General features: G+C 40.6%; 1 protein-coding gene across 2 annotated transcripts in view; it reads left to right on the top strand.

The window, feature by feature from the left end:
- grk3 (G protein-coupled receptor kinase 3) overlaps positions 1–22,729 on the top strand; it is a 194,948-nt gene that overhangs the window by 104,211 nt on the left and 68,008 nt on the right. For both annotated transcript variants that reach the window (XR_004415706.1, XM_033043388.1), the window contains exons 3-5: positions 9,625–9,698; positions 17,079–17,180; positions 18,336–18,410. Coding sequence is in view for 1 of the 2 variants with exons in the window: in XM_033043388.1 (XP_032899279.1) it covers positions 9,625–9,698; positions 17,079–17,180; positions 18,336–18,410 (251 nt within the window). In the remaining variant the exon portion in view is untranslated. The remainder of the gene's footprint in view (positions 1–9,624; positions 9,699–17,078; positions 17,181–18,335; positions 18,411–22,729) is intronic.

Below are 22,729 nucleotides of genomic sequence, written 5' to 3'. Positions count from 1 at the left end.
GGAACTCGTGCTGGACCACGACCACTTCACTCGGGTGACATCTTGCTTCAGGTCGCACCGTGAGAACTGGCCATTATTCTGTTAATTTCACAAGGGCTTCTGTTGTTGTAAAGGAATCTGTATCATAATGAGTTTCACCAACAAGGTGTATGTGATCTTTCATGTTTACAATTTCACGTTTAACAATTTTTAACAATGGCAATTATTTCATTGTTATGGCAAGGCCACGATTGAAGAGACTCAAATATGGAATTGCAAGAAAGATGGAAGCAGGCTGAAAGGCCATAAGGGTTTTGGGAGAATAGACAGCTGAAAGTGAGTTTTTGGGCAAAAGTTGATGATGGGTGTTTTGAAACAGAATGGCACTAAAAAAAAAAGGGAATATTCAATATATCAGCTATAATGGTGGCCCAAATGATAGTTGGATGTTGCATTTAATATGCATGTGGTCAAGTAACTTTGATGCACAAGATAGTTATGTGATGATTACAATGAAAGGATTAGGAGAAAAATTAAGAACGATGTAGGAAAATTAAAAATCTAAGTAATGGGGTTAGTTATGGATTATCTATGTTTTGTAAGATTTTCCTTATACGCTATGCTCCAGACAAGAACATTATTGTGCTTGATATTGTCCAGTCAGTGGGCGATCAAACCAGTTAGGCGTTAGAACTCTGCGAAAAGAATTGCATTTGGAACATGGTGAGTGAGAACAGTAACGTTGAAGCTAAATAATAGCAATATAATCATCTTTCCGTCATTTTAATTTTCAACAGAAAGAACAGTTTGTAGAAGTGGTGGAGACAAAACAGGAAGTAAAGTATATAACCAAAACCTATGGTCACACTAAACATTTTGAGAAGGAGTTTGAAAAGTGGAAAATAATTGGGCAGGCACTGAAAGTTAGCAAGAGAATTTCAAGAAGTAGGAATTTTCTGACTGTAGTCCTTGTAATGTATTGGTTGAGGGAAAAGAAGAAAGGCATATATGGAAGACTAAAACTGGAGGGCTGGAGAACAATTCTGTGAAGGAATTTAAATACTACACTTTTGAATTAGATATGTGGGGGATAAGGAGCTAATAAACAAGCTGAAGATTGATAGGTATTTGGACCTGAGTGAAGCTGTTGGCGACATAAATCAAGGGGGCTTAATTTCAAGGAAATTTCCCAGGATGTTCGTCGTAAACCTTTCCACCAGTTGACCCTTTCAAGGTACTCTAAGGAGCACAACTGATGATAAAGCCTCAATAGTAAAAGCACTGTGGTTCATTCAGCTCGCATTCAAAGGAGGATTTTGAGGAATTACAGTATTGTGATATTTTTTGTAGTTCTAATGTGAAATCTAATGTAAAAATAAGATTTTTACAGGCGATACAGTGGCGCAGCAATATTGTTGCTGTCTTAGGGTGCCAGAGACCGGGGTGTACTGTCTGTATGGAGTTTGTACCTTTTCCCTGTGACCATGTGGGTTTTCTCCCAATGCTCCGGTTTCCTCCCACATTTCAAAGATGTGCAGGCTTGTAGGTTAAATGGCTTCTGTAAATTGTCCCTAGTGCATAGGATAAAACTAGTGTGCAAGCGATTGCTTGTTGGCATGGACTCAGTGAGCCAAAGGGGCCTGTTTCCATGCTGTATCTCTAAACAAAACTAAACTAAACTAATGTTTTTATTTGCCCATTCTAGTCTCTCCCTTTGTTAAACCAAGTGGGATGTTCAGTTTTTACCAGTCATTTCACGTCATTCAAAACATGAAAATAGATTACCACTGTAAGCAATGCAGAGTATTTTGTGCCGTTGGATCAATAGCCTTTGTTTATGGTAATTGATTGTTGACCTCAGACATACACAATGCGCTTCTCTTCCTAAGCAGTCCCTTCAGGATTGGGGATGACATGCTTTCATTCCAGTATTGTGGTTTCTGAGTCTCATGCAGGATTCCAAGACTGTGCTACATGTGGAGATGGTGAGGCTTGGCAGGGCAGGCAGCTGAAATGTGTGGAAAGCTGTATGATCCTTTCATTGTTTTATGTGGCCTCCATGTCCTCCTGTTGTAGGGACATGAGGTGCTCAGGGCCTTCTCAGGTGCTCCTTCTGCACTTTCGGTGGTCAGAGCGATTACCATGAGTTGGCAATATTATTACAGTTTTTTCTTGAGTAAACTTTCAAGGTCTCTTTAATTATTAAACAATTGGTCTAGTGCAGCATGTCGGATAATTGTAGTTATTCTTGTGAGTTATGTAGTTTAGTAATGTGGGTAGAATTGTGTGCTGAATTCAAAAGCTCTTCTGCTATCATAGTGCCGCATTGCAGTCAGATCTTTGATAGTTATTCTGAGCACTTCAGACCATTATCTATCAAAAATATGTTTTTGATGACTCCTAACATTAATAAAACATTTTATTAAGGTTTTTATTTTCCAATAGTTACCCACATTTTTCTCTAGTATCCAAGTGAAATCCCATGACTGCTAACATCTTGGAGGGAAGGAAAATTGGCACACAGACAGCATCTAGAAGATGCTTTCAGAGCCAATAACTCTAAAAAGGTGTGGGATACAATGAAATCTATGACAAGAATGTCAACCCCATCTAAATCTATTGTGACAGATAACGAACTTTCTCTTTCTAACGAACTCAACACTGTTTTTGCCAGATTTGAATCTCTAGATAATTCTACTAAGTGCACCGACATTGTTATACCTGCTGTCTCCAACAGAATTGTCATCACAGTAGAAGATATCCGGGAAACATTTCAGTGTACAAATACAAAGAAAGCTGCTGGGCCGGATGGATGCAGCGCTTTTCTCTTGAGGAACTTTGTAACAGTGTGGCAACAAATCTTTCAGGCTTCTGTGGACACACACACTGTCCCTCTGTCATGGAAAACCTTGCATATAAAACCTTTGCCCAAGATTCCATGTCCAAAAGAACATAAGGATTTCAGACCCATAGCCCTCACCTCGGTGATTATGAAATCTCTAGAAAGAATTTTGCTCCGACATTTCATCAGTACAACAACCAATAAACTCGATCCATATAAATTTGCTTATAAGCAGGGCTGTGGCACGGAAGACGCTATTGCCTCCTTAGTTCATATTATTTCCAAACATTTAGACAAACCCAACACTTATGCAAGAGCCCTATTTCTAGATTTTTCGTCAGCTTTCAACACAATACAAGCAAGACATTTTGGTGTCAAAAATGGTCCGGCAGGAACTGAATCCCTATCTGATTCATTGGTATGCTTCCTTTCTCACTAACAGAGTACAGATTGTAAAGGTGAATAAAACCTTTTCATCTGCCATCACAACCAATGTTGGGGCCCCCCAGAGTTATGTGTTCAGCTATGCTTTTTACCTTTTTCACTGATGATTGTCCTACAGATACACCGAATCAATATATTCTAAAGTACTCGGATGATACAGTTCTATTATCTCTGTTAAGTAACTCAGCCAACCCTGGGCTGCACCAACTCGGCGTGAACAAACTGGTCGAGTGGACTGATAATGATGCTCTTGAGATTAACACAAAGAAAACAGAAGAGATTATATTTGGTTCACCATCTGACTCTCATAAAGTTTCTCTTGTTATCCATTATGAAAAAATCAAGCAGTTATTTTCATTTAAATACTTGGGGGTAACGATAGATCATCAGTTATCATGGAATGACCACATTGATAAGATTTGCAATAAGACAAAACAAAGAATCTGGTTTCTCCGCCGACTTGGATCTTTCAGAGCAAGTAGACAAATCCTTTTGTTATTTTTTACCGCTGTGATAATGAGTGTTTTGCAATACTGTAAGATTATATGGTACAAGAGTTTGTCTGCTACTTCAAAATCAAAACTGCTCCAACAATTAAAAATCTGCTCAAAGATTGTAGGTCAACCACTTCAGAAATTGTATGAATCATCCAACCATAAAAACATACTAAGGATGGCCAACAATATTTCTTCTGACCCCAACCACGTTCTGAACAGTGAGCAGTGAGTACAATTTGTTACCATCAAACTGGAGATATAGGGTTCCAAAATGTATTAAGGTTAGACTGAAGCACTCTTTTTTGCACCAGTCAATCCTCGAATACGGCGCTTAATCCCAGATCAAATGCACGCTGATGGGCCTCAAATATTGTCTTCTGTTATTGTAATGTTGTGTTGAATGTATGTATTTTTGGGTCCTGTCTTGATGCATGACATTTCAAGTCTCTTTTGACTTTTATGTGATGCTGTAAATGGAGCTGCTGCAATCAAAACAAATTTCAGACTTTGTTCTGACAATAAAGTAATATCGTATCGTATCTTTCTGTCTAGAAGTTTAATTGATAGTTGATCCTTCTCTTTACTTCAAAAAGTAGAGTCTCCAAATTAGAACCCATACATTATTGTGCTTGCTATCCAATATTCAGCTGTGGATGGTTTCAATGTATACGTAAACATGACATTATAAAGCACATGATTTAGAACTTCCTCCACACTACTACAACCATGAGAAAACCTGATTAGAAAAAGTACGAGAACAATCTTTGGAGTATCCTGAACCAAATGTTCCTTACAAACCATTACATCAAGCACCCCAGAACTGAAATCTTAACTGTTTCTCTGCTGCTCTGAACTACTGAATATTTCCTACATTTTCTGATTTTATTTCAATGTCCAGTGTCTGCCATTTTTAATAAATGTTCCTTCCTTTAGTACTCTTCCTTGTCTTTTTACATTTCACTGGCTGAATGTCACTCAGATGTGACACTTTATTGATTCATCAGACAAAAAATAAAGTTAGAATTGTAAGTAGATATTGATGACTGTAGGGATAGTACAATGAGATAGTACATATCCAAACTGGTTTTACTGAATTAGTCATGCAGCATGCAGAAAAAAAATCATCTTTATTTCTCTTCCAGCTATGGCTCAGATAATTTTCTTTTGAATATAAACGTTGCAGAAATCTGAGCACATAATGTGGAACTATTTGGCTGATATCCATTTGGTTATTTATCTCCTTCATTTTTCACTAATTCAATAATTTCATTTTTTAATAATATTCTTCTCAGAATTCACTAAATTTTTCTATAATTTGCTAATAAAGGCTGAACGTATAACTTCAGTGGACACCGGGTCCAATATTTGTTCGGGAGGGATGGTGCCGAATGAGAAAATCATGCCTCATGAAACCGAGTCTTACTTGCCACCCAATAAACACCTGGAGAATGGCAACTGAACCAGACTAATGACTTCCATTTACTGCCTCATTAGCTGGGATGGTAGGGTGAAACCAATGAAAGCTGCAAAAATAAAGCAAGATAAAAGAAATTACACATTTTTGATTGTGATCAGATATTTACTGTTTCTCATTACATATGTTCCCTTCTGCAGCAATTTCATCGAAATTTTGCAGATAGTGTTTTTTACCTTCATTATCAGGATGGAAGTTTTATACTGGTCAGTGAACATATGACATTAGTCAGATGTACATGACACATCAGCATAAGGAAGCTGGCAGAACAGAAATGTCAATTGCAGTATGTCAAGTACAGTAGCCGGGCAGGCAGGTTGTCAAATAGTTCCTGCCTTTGTCACTGTGCATGTTTGTGCTTGTTCTCTTATTTGTATGATAAATATTTCTCATTCTCTGCTTGCATCTGCACTTAGTTTATTCCTCATCTTCGGCAATCTCCTGGAGTCGAGGACGACTTGTTTCCCTTCTGATAGGAATAGAAGATGTATATGCATGAATTATTTAAATGTAGGGTGACCATTGCACACCAGCTGCCACATGGATATAGCAGAATTCATTATTTCATCAGTGGCAGATAGGTTTGGGATGGTTAGAAACGAGACTGCTATATGAACATTTGCACGTACACAGGGAAGTGCACACATAGAGTCGCCTGAGCACATGCACCTACGCACATGCACATGAAGTCACAGAGCCTCAGAGACACATTGACACACATACACAGCCTCTTCCCTCACTCATTTCTATCCTTGGGCCTCCCTTTCTTCAATCTTCCTGTCTCTGTCACTCTGTCAACACCTCTCCTTTCATTCTTCCCTACCTCTTACCTCTGGCCTCGAAGTTCTCCCAATGAACATTCAGAGAATCTCCATCTACCCACCCAATGTTGCCCGATGTCAGTAAACTGTAGTCTGCAAACAGCTTGGCAGTCTTGATGAATTTGCTAGCTGAAGGAGGCAGCTTTATCCCACGGGAACAGGTGCATCACATTTGGTCACTTTATTCCTTGTCACTCGTTTCTCCCTCATGTTCTGTAGTGTAAGATAAACCAAGATGTAGGTGAGTTGTTCTTCTGAGTCACAGAATAATCGGCCTGTCCCACTTAGGAGATTTTTCAGGCGACTGCCAGCGACTGTCAAGTTGCCGGCAGTCACCTGAAAAACCGACAACTGGAACGGCGATTGTCAGAGTGGAACACGCGCACACACACATCGTTTCCTGCACCAGCCCGTTATGCAGGCGGGGGACAGGGCAAGCGGGGGGAGCGCTGTCTGAGTGAAATTCACACGGTGCAAAGCCAATGTGATCCAGACACACACTGAACAGGAAGGTTGGCGCTGTAATTAAGACGGCTAAGCACAGTGTACGGTAAGTCCTTTGGGAGAGGGGGGGGAGAAGGAGGGAGAAGGAGTGGAGACAACTTTTAAGAAGCCAGAGATACACGGCTGTGAAGCCCGGCGGACATTTAACATTACCGGTCGGTTATCCTTGGTTCTGAAAATTACTGCTTACCTTTTTTTTTCCCAATGAGCCAATGAAATTCACCGGTCAGCACCGGCTACAACCTACGAGAACCTAGGAGAACCTTCGACCTCTTGGCAACCCATTAGGACCTCCTGGCGACCCACCTACGCCACGGGAATTCTCGCTACTCTCCATGACGGCTTCATTCTAGTTGCCGCTAATTTTTCAACATGTTGAAAAATTTGCAGCGACCATAATGAGGGAACTCCTCATGACCATGAAGGCGACTCCCCGGCAATCACCCCCGAACATGTGGTGACCATGTGGCGACTGCATAGTCTCCTGCAGTCGCCTAAAAAGTCACCTAACTGAGACAGGCCTATAAACCTTTAGAAATTCCATTCATCAGGTAAGCAGGAAACTCTTGAAAAAAGCAGTAACCAGGCACAATGTTTTCTGAAATGTATCATTCAGTTGCCACTGGAGCTACAGTGGAAGATTGATGAAATAGGAAAGGAATTTCAGGTTATGGTATTGAAACAAGATTGATAAATGCAGTTCCCTTTTGTCTTGGTATGAAAGGGAATCACTCCATCCTGCATGCTGTTCATCTCATCTTCAGCTGTGCATGCCAGAGCTTTTTCTTTTAATTTGCCTCACCCTGCATGTGTTTGTGTCAATGTAGCTATCATCTCTGGCCTTGTGAGAAAAAAATCTTGCTCCCAGTGTGCAGAGCTCATTATTTAATTAGTAATCCCAGCATCAACACTGAATTGAAGAATATCCAAGTGGGAATATGCCCATTTTCACAAAGCTCACATAATTATTTCAGAGTCCATACTGATTGACTCAAGCTTGGGCCTGAGGGAGAATGAAATTACTACGTTTTCTGCTGTATGAGCTTCTATTGCGAATGGTATAAATCTGCCTCTTAATGAAATCCGAATCATTTTAACGTCTTGTTCAATCACTCATGGTTTTACAATCTCCCTTTTGCTCATTGTGTTCATGATGGAGATTATCAGACATTAAAATCCTTTTTATTGGATCATGGAGCACAATAGCCCAGATTAATAAATTTTCAGAGAGAGCTTTGTGGGACATTTATGGAAATATTATTCAGATTTTATATGGAGATGTGCAATTCTAAATAATATTCCTGGCATTTTCACATTTGTCCTTCAAGATGAATATGTAAGTAGTTGATATTTTGCAGGAGCAATGGTAAAAGCTTTCAAAATTGTAATTAAAGGTGCTTACCTTTTCCCATTGCAAACGTGCCCATTCGTGTGTATTTTGAAATATATTCAGGGCTAAGTAATGTTGTTATCTCCCCATCACTGATGAATAGAGTTTGAGTTTTAGTCCTGTATGTGTGAAATTTCCTGTTACATTGTAGTATCAACATTATGTAAGTAATTACATCATAATATTTCTGTTTATTTTTCTTATGTCATCAATACAAAGACAATATACCAATAAATCCTTGAGAAGCATATCAACACCCCAATGAACTGAAAGTAAAGTCAGACACTTTAACACCAACAAATACAAAATCTGCTTTTTCATTTTTGTTTCTCCTTTACCTGTTTATGTGACTCTCGGCACATTGTGCAGCTGTGGTGTGCTGCAATCAGTTCACCTGCATCTTATACAGCAGTTGTTGAGGTCCATTGTCAAACTTCTCAATTTTCAAAGGTTCTGGTTAAAACCACAGAAGTATTTGGGTGCTAAATTTAAAACGGGGAACCAACATCATACTTTCTTAGGCAAAACGCAGAGTGGTGGAGGAACTCCCAGTGCTCTGTGATCTTGTTTTATACATAATAGAACAATGGAAATGTGCATTTTCTGGGTTGGGGGTAACATGGTGTATCCAATGTGGTTAAAGATGTTTTTTATGCTCGTTTCCTTTTTTCCTTAACTGGGAAGGACAGCTGCATGAATAGGAAATATATGGGCCAGACAAGGATCTATTGGGCATGAGAGGTACAGCAGGTGATGCAGCACACGTATTTTGAAAATGCAACAGCAGACTAAGGAGGGGTGATGGTGGAATGAAATCAAAGCCATATCATAACTGGATGGTGCACATGTTTAAAAGTCTGTGCACCTCCAAGCACCATGCGGGGTCCTCGAAATATAAAATGAAATCGGGCACTAAACTAGTAATCTGATGATTGATCTTTGTCTTATGCATGGCAAACTTCCAAAATAAAAGTTTAATATTTGAACTTTGAATAAGGCACAGATGTGTACTTTTTTAAGAAAAGTCATAGATGAACAAATATAGTTACTTTTCGTGAGATTACCAGGCAAGTCATAGAATCATGGAGCTGTACTGTAGGACATTAATGCAACTCATCCGTGCCAACCAAGTTGCTATACTATAAGTTAATCTCACTTCTCTCCGCCTGACCTATAGCGTTCCAAACCTTTTCAATCCATCCAAGTGTCTTTTAAATGTCACGCCTCTATCATTTCCTCCAGCAGTTCATTCCATTACCAGCCATATGTGCATTTTTCCTCTGATTTTAACATCAATAATTGGACATACTTTGTTATTAGCTAGCTAAATAATGCTTGGTAATCAGACAAAATTTGCCTTTGGATATTTATGGAAATTTTGCACTGTTTCCTTTGGATATTTAAAGACGTGTGCTAAACCTTGTTCAAAGTGGTAGATTTTAAGGAGGAAAGTGGTAGATTTTAGGGAGCATGGGTAGCTTGTTCACCCATGGCAGAGCAGACAAGGCGAAGGATGCATGGGAGCAATGGAATTAATACAATATCATTTACAATAAATTTCTGTGTTTCAGATGCTAATAGTCATCTTTTCAATATCACCAACAAGAGTAATTTGTCCCTTTTCACTATTTATTTGGTTAACAACATGATATTTCTCATCTTTTGTTTTTCAGGATTCTTGCTGTTTAAAGATTTTTGTCTGAATGAAATCGATGAAGCTGTTCCCCAGCTGAAGTTTTATGAGGAGGTAAGAGATGGACAAGTTGGACCAAAGCGTTTGTTTCTGTGCTGTGTAATTCAACATATAGCTCCATGTGATTGGTTAATATAAGATTAGGTGGCACAGACTCAGCATGTGGGAGTCAACCATTTAGCACTGAGATGGAGAGACACTTTTTCACTTGATGTTATCAGTCTTTGGATAGCACCTGCAAGAGCAGGTAGAACCAATGAAGTAATTTTGCATACATGTTTATAATCTTTAACTTAGTATTTCATCAGGTCTTGAACTTTTGCCTGAGGCATACTTTGGGTTTTTCTTTAAGAATTTAAATACCACGTTTGGTGAAATAGTTTCTGATGAATGTATGGCTACAATGAGTGCACAACTGGTGGGGCAGTAAGAGGATTGGCTGATTTTTTTTGTGTTCCTTGGTAACTCTAAGCACCAAAGAATCAATGCTCAAGGCACAGTCCAGTAAATGGGATCTCCTGATAAACCCAAGGCCAAACTAAGTAAATTTATGATGAAGATCCATCAGTGGAGCAAGTCTCTTTATTCTCAAATTAACCATCTATCGTGACACATCTTTAAAAATGTGAAATTTTTATATCTGTTTTCACACACAAGTGTTGGTAGTTTTATGCTTTGATCTGCAGTTCACATTAACTTTTGAGCTCTAGATGACTGAGCTGTCTTGACCATGTTAAGCTGATTTATATGCGATAAACTATCCCTTTACATGTGATGAAAGTCTCAGTGATTCTCTCGACAAAACTAAAATCATGCATTTAATATAAATCAAACGTATTACTTGAAACAAAAATCATTATGGAGTGTGAGTCTGGCCCTGTGCTACTCCTCTGCGGAGTATGCGTGTCCTGTTTGGGAGAGATCATCCCATGCCAAGAAACTAGACCCAGCGTTGAATAACACCTGCCGCTCAATCACTGGCTGTTTGAAGCCCACCAACATAAACAACCTGCACCTCCTCGCTGGCATTGCTCCTGCTGATGTGAGACGGGAAGTCGCCAGCCGAGTAGAGATGACCAAGGCCACCAGTGATGAACGCCACCTCCTCTACGGATGTGTACCCCCGGCCCAACGGCTGAAGTCCAGGAGAAGCTTTCTCAGCCATGTCCAGCCCCTAATAGCATCACGGGAAGAAACCAGACTCCAACTATGGACAAAAAGGCTTGAGGACGACCCCCCATCCTACTGACATGGGTATCCCTCCTTCTGAAGCCCTCCCTCCGGGCTCAGAAGCACCATGGGTCCAGTGGAAGACGCTCAACCGCCTGAGAACAGGAACAAGGCGATCAAAAGCTGCCATGGCCAGATGGGGCTATGAAACTGGCCAAACCACCTGTGAATGTGGAGAAGAGGACCATACAATGCAGCACTGCCTTGTCTGCCCCCTACTACCCAACCAGTGCAGCCCAAAGGATCTTGCAGTGTTCAATAAAAACGCAAAGGACTGTGTAAAGGAATGGGAAACTGTCATATAACCAACCAGCTTCAAAGACACGAAAAGAAGAAGATTGGTGAGTCCAGCATTTAATGTGCATTCCCAATTACATCAGAGTAGCCCATGGTGAAGCATCTTCTCAAACTAGAGAAGTTCTTCAGTTGTGCTGTTGAATGGAGTTCCATGATTTAGAAGTTATGGAGATGAAGAAGTCATAATATAATTGTAGTGAGTTCTGGGTCAGGAAGTTAAGGATCCAGTGGTAGATGGGGATGCTGACTTCTAGGTCCAGGAGATTGGAGAGAAGTTTGGTTGAGATTCGGAGGCAGATCTATTGTCACTAAATAGGAGTCTAGTGTAGGCGTTCCTTGTTATCTAGATGTTCCAGTGATGAGTGTAGGGCCAGGGAAATAGCGTCTGCCATGTACCGTTGTGGCACTGGGCCAATTATGGATCAACGCTGTGGGGAAGGTTGGCACCATGACCAGCTTCTTGATGCACTTCACTATGGTGAATGTTTGAACCACCTGACAGTAGTCATTACTCACTCCTCATAATGTTGTTGCTATACAAAATAGCATATAATTACTATCAATTCATATTTTTTTCAAAATTAACTTCCATCAACTAAGAACTTTATGCTGATGTGCAATGAAAATCCAGTCACTTTAATAAAAGAATAAACTCTTTACAAAAGCAGTGCTCAAATGTTCAGGAAGTCAATGCTCAAATTTAGTTTTTTGTTCTGTGTGCTGTTTGGGGTCAAAAACTGTTCAAGTAACACGCAACAAGTAGAAGGATTAACATATACGAACTTTGAGTTGGAGAAAGCTTACCGTTGCTGAGCAACACAGTATTCCACCTCCCCATGTTGCAGGGGGTTGTGCAGTATCCTGGAGATAACTTGGCCTCTGTATAATCTTGGCAGATTCAGGTCACAACAGATTTCCTCTTGTGGACATTGTTTCTCAATGACATGTGTTTTTTTTTAAACAGTTTCCATGGCAGGGAATGACTGCTGCTGTCACAGATAAGGCAGTGGTATCAACCTTTAAATGGACTGTTTGGTCGATTCACAAATTATTTATTTGCCTGTTTCAATTATAGTATTGGAAAAGATGTTCTTATTTTTTCCTACGTTGATCATGCTGTACATGTTTACAATAAATGTCTTGCAGGCAAACATTTGTAGTTTCAGCAAGGTCTGAGACTTATTTCCAGTTTTGAAGTGTCCACAATTTGGTCATTAACTTTGTGACCATTAGAGGAGTGGAAAAGGCTAGAATGATGAACCCATTCAGTATGTAATACAAATTCAGCTATTTTACCCTTGCCAGATAGATTCCAGTATTCTGCACTCTTGTTGATAAAGTCTTATGTGACTGGCATCAATGTCCACAATCTAGGTCTTAGCTTTCGGTCACACCCTCTTAGTTATTAAAGCTCATAATTATTGCTAAATACCATAAAAGGTATTTGAAAGGAAAAAAATCAAAACTGCTTGGCAGGTTTTGTGAGTGGAACCAGCTGCATTGCTCTTGCAGAGAACCAGCATGGACTTGAATTGCCAAGGGGTCTCCTATGTTGTCATTCCATAATTTCACACTGTGTTTCTTTGCTTGAATTCACTTGGAATGACACCTGAGCCTCTATTGATTTATTCCCTTTACAATGTGGCTAGTGGTGTTTAGGTTTGGCTTTCACTCAGAAAAACCTGGTATTACTGCTTTAAGAAAAACAACGTTTGTGCTATTTGAAAGGGAAGGGTTGATAATTGCAAGTAGACTCGTGAATCTGCCAGAATATTGCAAAACGACTGTTCGGGTTATTGAAAATGGCTGTGCTTGGTTTTGAGAATGCCCGTTTTAGGGGATCGAGGAAGATGAAGCATTGCCAGTAGGTCAGGACATTCTTATATATTTTAATAATTTCCTGCCCAACAACCCCACTAAATTGGTCAGTAATTGGTTGGGGAATCTTGCAGAACAAGGTTGTGCTTGGAGTTTATTCAGTGACAGTCTGGCAACTGGAGGGTACTATGCGTTGGTGATACTGAATACATGGAATTAGGAGAGAAATGGGACCATAAGAAATCCTGGACTAATGAGCACAGAGGAATTAGACTGCATGACAAGGGAAATAGAAAGGTGGAGTTTGTACATTAGGAGCGGCCAGAAGCACATAATAACAGGACATTTACTGAGGAGCTGCAAAAAAGCTGTCCTGCACCTCTTGTTCACAGGTACCCAAAAGGCACGTAACTGCTCGATTCAGATCCTCTCACTTCCCTTTGCTGCCAATTCTTGATCCTGCATCATTAAATTCATATCAACACCAAAATTTGAACAACAGAGAACAATTACAGGCGGACCACAGTACAGCAGATTATGCATATGCCACAGTATACGCCACAGATAAAGGAATGTCCATGGTGGTTTACAGTTCAGTATTATACAGTGCATTCAGAAAGTATTTAGACCCCTTCACTTTTTCCACATTTTGTTACGTTATTTTAAAATGGATTAAATTCATTTATTGTATCATCAATCTACACACAATACTCCATAATGAAGAAGCGAAAACAGGTGTTTAGACATTTTTGCAAAGTAATTAAAAATAAATAAGTGGAATATCACATTTACGTAGGTATTCAGACCCTTTGCTATGACACTCAAAATTGAGCTTGGGTTCATCCCGTTTCCATTGATTATCCTTGAGATGTTTCTACATCTTGATTCGAGTCCACCAGTGGTAAATTCAATTGATTGGACATGATTTGGAAAGGCAGTAACCTGTCTATATAAGGTCACACAGTTGACAGTGCATGTCAGAGCAGAAACCAAGCCATGAAGACGAAGGAATTGTGGCGAGACACAGATCTGGGGAAGGGTGTAAAACAATTTCTGCAGCATTGCAGGTCCTGAAGAGCACAGTGGCCTCCCTCATTCTTTAATGGAAGAACTTTGGAACCACCAGGACTCTTCATAGTGCTGGCCGCCCGGCCGAACTGAGCAATTGGGGGAGAAGGGCTTTGGTCAGGGAGGTGACCAAGAACCCGATGGTCATTCTGACAGAGCTCCAGAGTTTCTCTGTGGAGATGGGAGAACCTTTCAGAAGGACAACTATATCTGCAGCACTGTACCAATCAGGACTTTATTGATAGAGTGGCCAGGATTGATAGAGTCACTCCTCAGTAAAAGGCACATGACAGCCTGCTTCGAGTCTGCCAAGAGAGATGAGAAACAAGATTATCTTGTCTGATGAAACTAAGATTAAACACTTTGGACTGAATGCCAAGCGTCACGTCTGGAGGAAACCAGGCACCGCTCATCACCTGACCAATACCATACCTACGGTGAAGCATGGTTGTGGCAGCATCATGCTGTGGGGATGTTTTTCAGCGGCAGGAACTGGGAGACTAGTCGGGATCGACGGAAAGGTGAATGGAGCAAAGTACAGATGAAAAACTGCTCCAGAGAGTTCTGGACCTCAGACAGGAGGTTCACCTTCCTACAGGACAATGACCCTAAGCACACAGCCAAGACAATGTAGGAGTGGCTTCGTGACAAGTCTGTGAATGTCCTTGAATGGCCCAGCTCGATCGAACATCTCTGGAGGGACCTGAAAATAGCTGTGCATCGACGCTCCCCATCCAACCTGACAGAGCTTGAGAGGATCTGCAGAGAAGAATGGGAGAAATTACCCAACTACAGGTGTGCCAAGCTTGTAGCGTCGTACCCAAGAAGACTTAAGGCTGTAATCGCTGCCAAAGGTGTCTCAACAAAGTACTGAGTAAAGGGTCTGAATACTTATGTAAATGTGATATTTCAGTTATTTCTTTTTAATTATTTTCCTAAAATTTCTAAACACCTGTTTTTGCTTTTTTATTATGGGGTATTGTGTGTAGATTGATGATTAAAAAAAAAGAATGTAATCAATTTTAGAATAAGGCTATAACATAACAAAATGTAGAAAAAGTGAAGGGGTCTGAATACTTTCTGAATGCACTGTACACTTGCCAAGTTAACTACTTTCTCCCTGTGGACCCTTCCTCTCTTCTAGTTGCTTATAACATATTTATTGATTCTGTGGGCGGGGCAGAAGAGTGAGTTTTTTTTTAAATTTCCAAGATGATGCACCCGTCCAAAGTATATAAAGGAGATTGCAGATTCTGGAATCTAGCACAAAAAAATAAACTGCTGAAAGAACTCGGCCGTCCGAGCAGCAGCTGTGAGGCAAACAAAATTGTCAATGCTTTAAGGCAAGACCCTGCATCAGACTTGAAACATCGACAATGTACATGACAAATTGATGCTTTTTAATCTCTTGTATAGTTGCTCATCTCTCTGTTACTTGTAGCCTTTCACTGTGTGATGCATGCATCCATTGATATCTCTTGTAAATTCACACTTTCCTTGGATTTTACATGCCAAGTCATTGGTTCACAACTGTGATTGCTTATTAGCATAATTCTCAGCTTCAGATGAGGCATATGACCGCTCAGAGTTGACAGCTATATTTTAAGATGTATAACAGTGCACCCACAGGGCAGCTGTGTCATGTTATACGAAGGGAATGAGAAAAAAGCTTTGGTTGCAATAGTGTTGGATCAGACAACCCTTTGATCTGTGAGTAGTCCTAACTAATATTCCATTGCTAGCTGGCAATAAACTACAATGTGAAAATTGAAATACCCCTTATATTGTTTAGTTTAATATCATCAAGTGGGACGACAGATGGCACAATGGGCTAAGTGTTCGGCTGGTGACCGGAAGGTAGCCGGTTCGAATCCCGCTTGGAGTGCATACTGTCGTTGTGTCCTTGGGCAAGACACTTCACCCACCTTTGCCTGTGTGTGAATGTGTGTGAGTGATTGGTGGTGGTCGGAGGGGCCGTAGGCGCAGAATGGCAGCCACGCTTCCGTCAGTCTGCTCCAGGGCAGCTGTGGCTACAGAAGTAGCTTACCACCACCGAGTGTGACTGAGGAGTGAATGAATAATGCGATGTAAAGCGCCTTGAGTATTAGAAAGGCTCTATATAAATCCCATCCATTATTATTATTATTATTATCAAGTGCACGAAGTACAGTGAGAAGCTTTTTTGTTGCGTGCTATCCAGTCAGCAGAAATACTATACATGATTACAATCAAGCCGTCCACAGTGTACAGATACATGATTAAGGGAATAATTTTTAGTGCAGATGACCCACTTAATGTCAAATCTGTCAGGTTTTATTTTATTTGTTTTTAATCAACCGCTTGCATGCGCTCAATTAAAATAAGGAAGACAAAAGTCAAAAAAATTCTACAACATAAAGATAACATAATCTGCCACATCATTGCTCAGTTGACAAGGATGAGAATGTACCCTGAGCATTGTTCAGATTAGAAATGAGCAGAGCACTTAGTACAATCATTTGTTATGCTCTTGTAAATTGCTGTTGGGCTGTATGAAAAGTGCTTTTGAGTATCAGATAGTGCTGTTCTCTTTTTTCAGCTTATGTTGTGCTCTCCCACAGTCTGGGCTTTATTTTTCCTGACATTTACGTGCAATTGTCACATTCCAATGACTGGGGTCCAGCTACTGCTCCACAAAACACCACCGAGATATCTGCTACTACAAGTATCGTGGCAACCAAAACAATAAAGTTGTATTGATATAAATTACACAGGGATTTATTTTTCCTCTTTTAAAATGTTGAGAACTGGTGAAAGAAGACTTTAAAAAATGATTGAGCATAAATATAAATTGACTAAAAATAGATAAAGAAAACCAGAAAGATGATCTTTAGGTCATGAGTAACTTCAGAAAGGAACTGTATTCTTGAGAAAATATTCAACACCCAGTAACAACTAAATTGTGTGTAAGATCAGAGGTTCTATATTGCATCTTAAAATAATAATCAGACTAGATTATAACAATAATATTTTCCCTTGCAGATTAAAGACTATGAAAAGTTGGACTCTGAAGAAGATCGTTTATGTAGGAGTCGACAGATTTATGATAAATATATAATGAAAGAATTGTTGTCCTGTTCACACGTGAGTTCACTTCTACATAAAAAATACCCAATTTATAAATTTTATTTTACATCTGTATAAGGATCTGAATTATGTACTTGCATTACATATAAGATTGGTATTTGATTTTGATTCATTTTGAACTGTGCCGCAGGTTCTATATAACCCATACAGGGAAAATGTTATCTCCCTCCCTACCTACAAAGAAGCTTCGTAAGAGAGAAATTTGTGTATAAATTTGGGCTCATTACCTAAAAAAATATATTTATGTGCCATAAATGGAACACAGCAAGGAATTATTTGATTCATTCCATAGAAGGCAGATCTTTTCTATGAGAAAAGATTGTGAAGAGTGCAATTATATTCTCTAAACATTCAAAGAAAGAGAGGAGATGTTATTGAAATGTACAAAATTATTAAAGAGCTTGACAGATACATAATAGTTGAGTTTCCTGGCTGAGTTTGTGATGAGAGGTATATTGTGATAATGATGGAGTGAGGGTCAGTTGCTTCAGGCTGAAATAAGGAGAAATGCCTTCATGAAGAAGGTGTGAATATTTGGAATTCTTCACTGAATAGTATATTTCTGCGCATTTCCTATCTGCCTTGTCAAACCCCAAAGTAATTTTGGCTGTTTCAATCTCTATACCATGCCCTCATTTAAATCTCAAACAATTACATGAAGACTTGTTTTCCCTTTGCCAGGAATATTGAAATAAGCACCAAGGACCTCATCTGGCGAATCTTAGCTGAATAAACAATTTCACCATTCCATTCATTGCATCTGTAAATTTGCCACAATGATGAAACCAATGAACCATTATTGAGTCAATGGATAAAATTAGTTAAGCTGCATTGAAATACTGTATCAATTTATGACCATGAAATTTTGAAAAATGAAGGATCAAAAGTGATTTGTTCGTACACAAGATGTTACCAGAAATGAGAGGCTACAGTTATAATGAAAGCCTCGAGAAGCTAAGAATTTATCCGTCGAAATGTAAGTTAATGAATGTCTAATAGAAATAAATTGGATCAGTAAATTGCTAAAAGCTGGATGTAAAGATTACTTGTATGCTGGAATGGTTAATCAAAAATTTTATTTTATGGAAATAGTTTTTAGATATTTTAGTATGATGAGATGTTAATATAAACACACTATTTGTTCTAATGTAGGCTTTCTCCAAGCGAGCAGTGGACCATGTACAAACTCATTTGGCCAAGAAGCAAGTGCCACCCAGTCTCTTCCAGGTATGTCCCCAGGCTGGGGCTCTTGACACGGACATTTCTGGCTCCCGCTCCTCTTCAACCGTTGGTGACGACGTCACCTTCCCACCCCTCACCCCCCTCCCTCTGCTCCTGTACCACCCTTCATATCCCCTGAGCTCACCACCTCCCTCCATGGTACCTTCCCAGAGCCCTTCACCACTTTGACCCTGTGACTGACTCCAGCCCAAACTCCCAAACACTAACCCCCTTGAACTCCCCTCTTCAATGTTGAATGGTCTGTCCTCAGCCAACGCCATACCTTTGTACACCTGTGCCAACAGCTCAATGAGCCTGCCACGATGTTGAGCATGTGTCGTTGCTTCTATGCAACTTCATTTTTTTGGCAGGTATTCATTGCACATCTCCCCCCAAATGATGACCCTTTCGCCCATCTCCAACACTCTTCCTTCTCCTGGACACCCTCTGCCACCTTTCTACCTTCTCTCAACTTTTTTATTTGACCATCTTGACATCTCCTCTCCCCTTACTCATTCCAATCTCACCCCCTCAGAACATGTCGCCCTCCACTCATTCAGTATGAATCCCAATATTACCATCAGAGGTAGTGTTGTGTAGTCTATCAGGCTGACTCTACCGTGCAGAGCATGTATCAGGACACCTCCTCATCCTACTGAGTCTGAAGCTTACTGTCATATGTATCAGGGTGCAATGACATTTCTTGTTCACGTGAAGCTCCTAGAGTAAATAATATACTTGCAGTAGTCATAAATACAACAATAACTACAGAGCCAAGTGCAAAATAGCAAAAAGGTGCAAGGTTGTAGTACAATCCGAAGTTGTGCAAAAAAAAAATAACGGTATAAGAACAGAATAATGGAATATCTGAGTAGTTCCATTCCCCATCTCATTTTCCTTATATCTAAAAATAGACACAAAATGCTGGAGGAACTCAGCGGGTCAGGCAGCATGGAGAGATGGAATGGGTGACGTTTCAGGTTGAGACCCTTCTTCAGACTGATGTCCCTTATATCCACTTGTCCCACACATATCCATCAACACCATCTGATTCTCTGCCACCCACATGCACTTTGGACAATTTACAATAACCAATTAACCTAACGCACAGCATATATTTGTGGTGGGAGGAAACCAGGTGAATACCATGCATTCACAGTGAAAACATGCAACTCCACACAGATTGTTTCGGAGGTCAGTCGAATCTGGATTGTTGCAGTTATGTGATAGCATTATCACTTGGCGCATCAATATGCTGCCTTCATGGAGGATGATTGTTAAAAGTAAAGGCTATTAGTTGAGAGATGGGGATAAGGGGAACCCATCTTTGATTTGGGTGGAAGGAATGAGAATGAATATAAAATGTATACAAAGAACCTGAGGGGCAAGTTTTTCACACAGAAGGTGATGGGTATATGGAATGAGCTGCCAGAGGAGATAGCTGAGGCAGGTTCTGTAACGATATTTTAAATAATTTAGACAGGTACATAGATAGGGAAGGTTGAGAGGGATATGAGCCAAAGGTGGGCAGGTGGGTCTAGTGTACATGGAGCATCTTGGTCGGCATGGGTAAGTTGGGCCAAAAGGGCCTGTTTCCATGCTATACGGCTCCATCTATGACACTATATAGGAAATGGAACCAAACTGGAAGAGAAAAAAACACACCAAAAGCACCAGTGTAGATGTTGGCAATACAAGAACCGTGTGCAGAATACAAAGAAGCTGGAAGAATGGCATGGAGATATGCAGCAGGCGAGGTAGGAGTGGTGTAGTCAAGATAGGTGTGGGAATCCATGAGTCCGAGAGTCATAGATACAGCCCTTCATCCACTGAGCCCACACTGATCATTACCACACATTTACGTCTTAAATTAATTCCATCTTTTATTCTCCCCACATTCTCACAACCTCTTCCTATATGCCATCACTCGCCTGCACACTAGGATCAATTCACTGTGGACAATTAACTTAAAACCTGCTGGGAGAAAACTGGAGCATTGGAGGAGATCTACAAGGTCACAGGGCGAGCATGCAAATTCCACACAGCCAGCACCTGAGGTCAGGATGGAACCCGATTTCTGGCTATTTGTGGCAGGGGCTCCACTAGCTGCTCCACTACACATGCTGAGCTTGTAATGAATATTGGTTGCATTGTTTGGAACAGAGAAATAAACAAAAAGGGAAGAAGAGAATTGGAGATGGACCAGGTGATAGCAGTTTTAGCAGTGGCAAAAAAGATGTTTTAACTTTAATAGTTCTGAACAACAGCTGGAAGCAACACGGTGCAGTCATGAATATGCCAGATAAAGAGGTCAGCTACTTACAAAGGCTGAATAGAGTGAACAAAGGAATAATCCATGTGGCCCACAAAAGGATAGATATATATTGGATCCATTAGGTCCCCATAGCTACATCTGTGTTTCGAGAGAGGTGAGTGCAGTTAAAAAATAAAAAATAGATTTGTTCAGAAGCAAATTTAGTCCGGAGGAAGAAAGTGAAGGGCGAGGCTGACTTGGTATCTGTTCTGTTCAAAGGACCATGTGTCCTGGTCTGGAACAGATGGTGTGGAGCTCCATGGTGAAAATGAACTGGTTGTCTGATCTGCTGCCTATTTCCAGCATTTTCTGTTTTTAGTTCAGGAGTTTCCAGCTTCGAAAAATATTTTAGTTTTGCTTTTTTGAAGAATACTAAGGTGTTGCCAGGGCTCAAGGGAGATAGTTCGGGCAAGCAAGGACGTTATTCCTTGGAACGCAGGGAGCTGAAGGATGATCTTGTAGAGGTGTGTGAAATTATGAGGGGAATTGATGGGGCGAATGCATAGTCATTTGCCCAGGGTAAGGGAATCAAGAACCATAGGTTTAAGGTGAGAGGGGAAAGATTTGGTCGGAATCTGAGGGGCAATTTTTAAAAGTGGTGGATATGTGGAACGAGTTGCCAGAAGAGATAGTTGAGGCCTATAACAGGATGTAAAAGCTATTTGGATGGGTACATGGATGGGAAAGGTTTAGAGGGATGTATGCCAAACCCAGGCTAATGGAACTAGGACATCTTGACATTGAGTTGGGCCACAGGACCTGTTTCCATGCTGTATAACTCTATGTCTACATATTAGCTTTGGAAGAGGTACAGTGCAACATTATGCATATTGTAGTTCAAAGGGATAAATTAGGAGGATAAACTGAGTTTGGAATAGTGATGAATTGAGGTATTTGATGATAAAGGAATTTGCTAAGATCTTGTTGGTAGAAATCCAGAACAAGAAGACAAAATCTTAAACTTGGGGCTATGTAAAATTGCAGTCATGAGTTTTTCCCCCCAATCAGGCTGTGTTGATAATCTAGAACTCTGTTCTGCCAATGGTCAATTGAAATGTTCAGGAGTAAAGCCCCTGTCCCACTTAGGCGATTTTTTTTGGACGACTACAGGCGACTAGGCTGTCGCCACATGGTCGCGGGGGGACGCCTGTATGGTCGTGAGTAGTCTCCTCAAGTCTCCTAAAGAGTCGTAATGTTTTTCTGGTCCCCGTTGGATTTTGAAATGTTCAAAACATTTTGGCGACTGTGGGCTTGATGTAGCTTGACGTAGCTTGCCTTCTCCTGTCGAAGGTGCTGTCGTAGGTTGTTGCCAGGATGACGCAGGTTGTCGCCAGGTGACGTTGGTCGTTGCCGGGTGCTGACCGGTGAATTCCATTGGCGACTACCTATGTCAACCTATGTCAACTGGCGACAGGTACCGGCGACTGAATTGTCTTCAGTTGTCGCCTATAGGGTCGTTGCTTGGCGTAGCTTGTCGCGGGTGGACGTAGGTTGACTTCGGTTGTTGTACGTTGTCGCCTGGGTGGTCGTAGGTTATCGTAGGTGTGGTCATAGGTGGACGTCCTAATGGGCCGCCGGTTGTCGATAGCTTGCCATAGCTTGACGTCGACTAGGTAGTAGGTTGTCGTAGCTTGTCATAGACATTGTCGTAGGGTGGAGGGGGTCCAGTCGCCGCTTTTTCGCCAACATGCTACGACTGTGACAGTTGCCAGTAGCCGCCGAAAATATCGCCTAAGTGGGACAGGCCCTTAAGATCAACAGATCTTTTGTTATGTAAATGTTTCAAGGATATGATGCGAAAGAGATAAAGTGGATTTTGAAGGTAGACAAAAATGCTGGAGAAACTCAGCGGGTGAGGCAGCATCTATGGAGAGAAGGAAATAGGCAAAGTTTCGGGTTGAGACCCTTCTTCAGCATCAAGTGGATTTTGATGCATGCATCAGTCACGATTTAATGGGTTGGAACACTCTGGAGTGAAATAGCCCATTCTTGTCTCTTTTTTCATAAATGG

This window comes from Amblyraja radiata, chromosome 25 (genome assembly GCF_010909765.2).
Source record: "Amblyraja radiata isolate CabotCenter1 chromosome 25, sAmbRad1.1.pri, whole genome shotgun sequence".
NCBI lineage: Eukaryota > Metazoa > Chordata > Chondrichthyes > Rajiformes > Rajidae > Amblyraja > Amblyraja radiata.
Note: the sequence above shows the minus strand (reverse complement) of the source record. Positions and strands in the feature narration are given on the sequence as shown.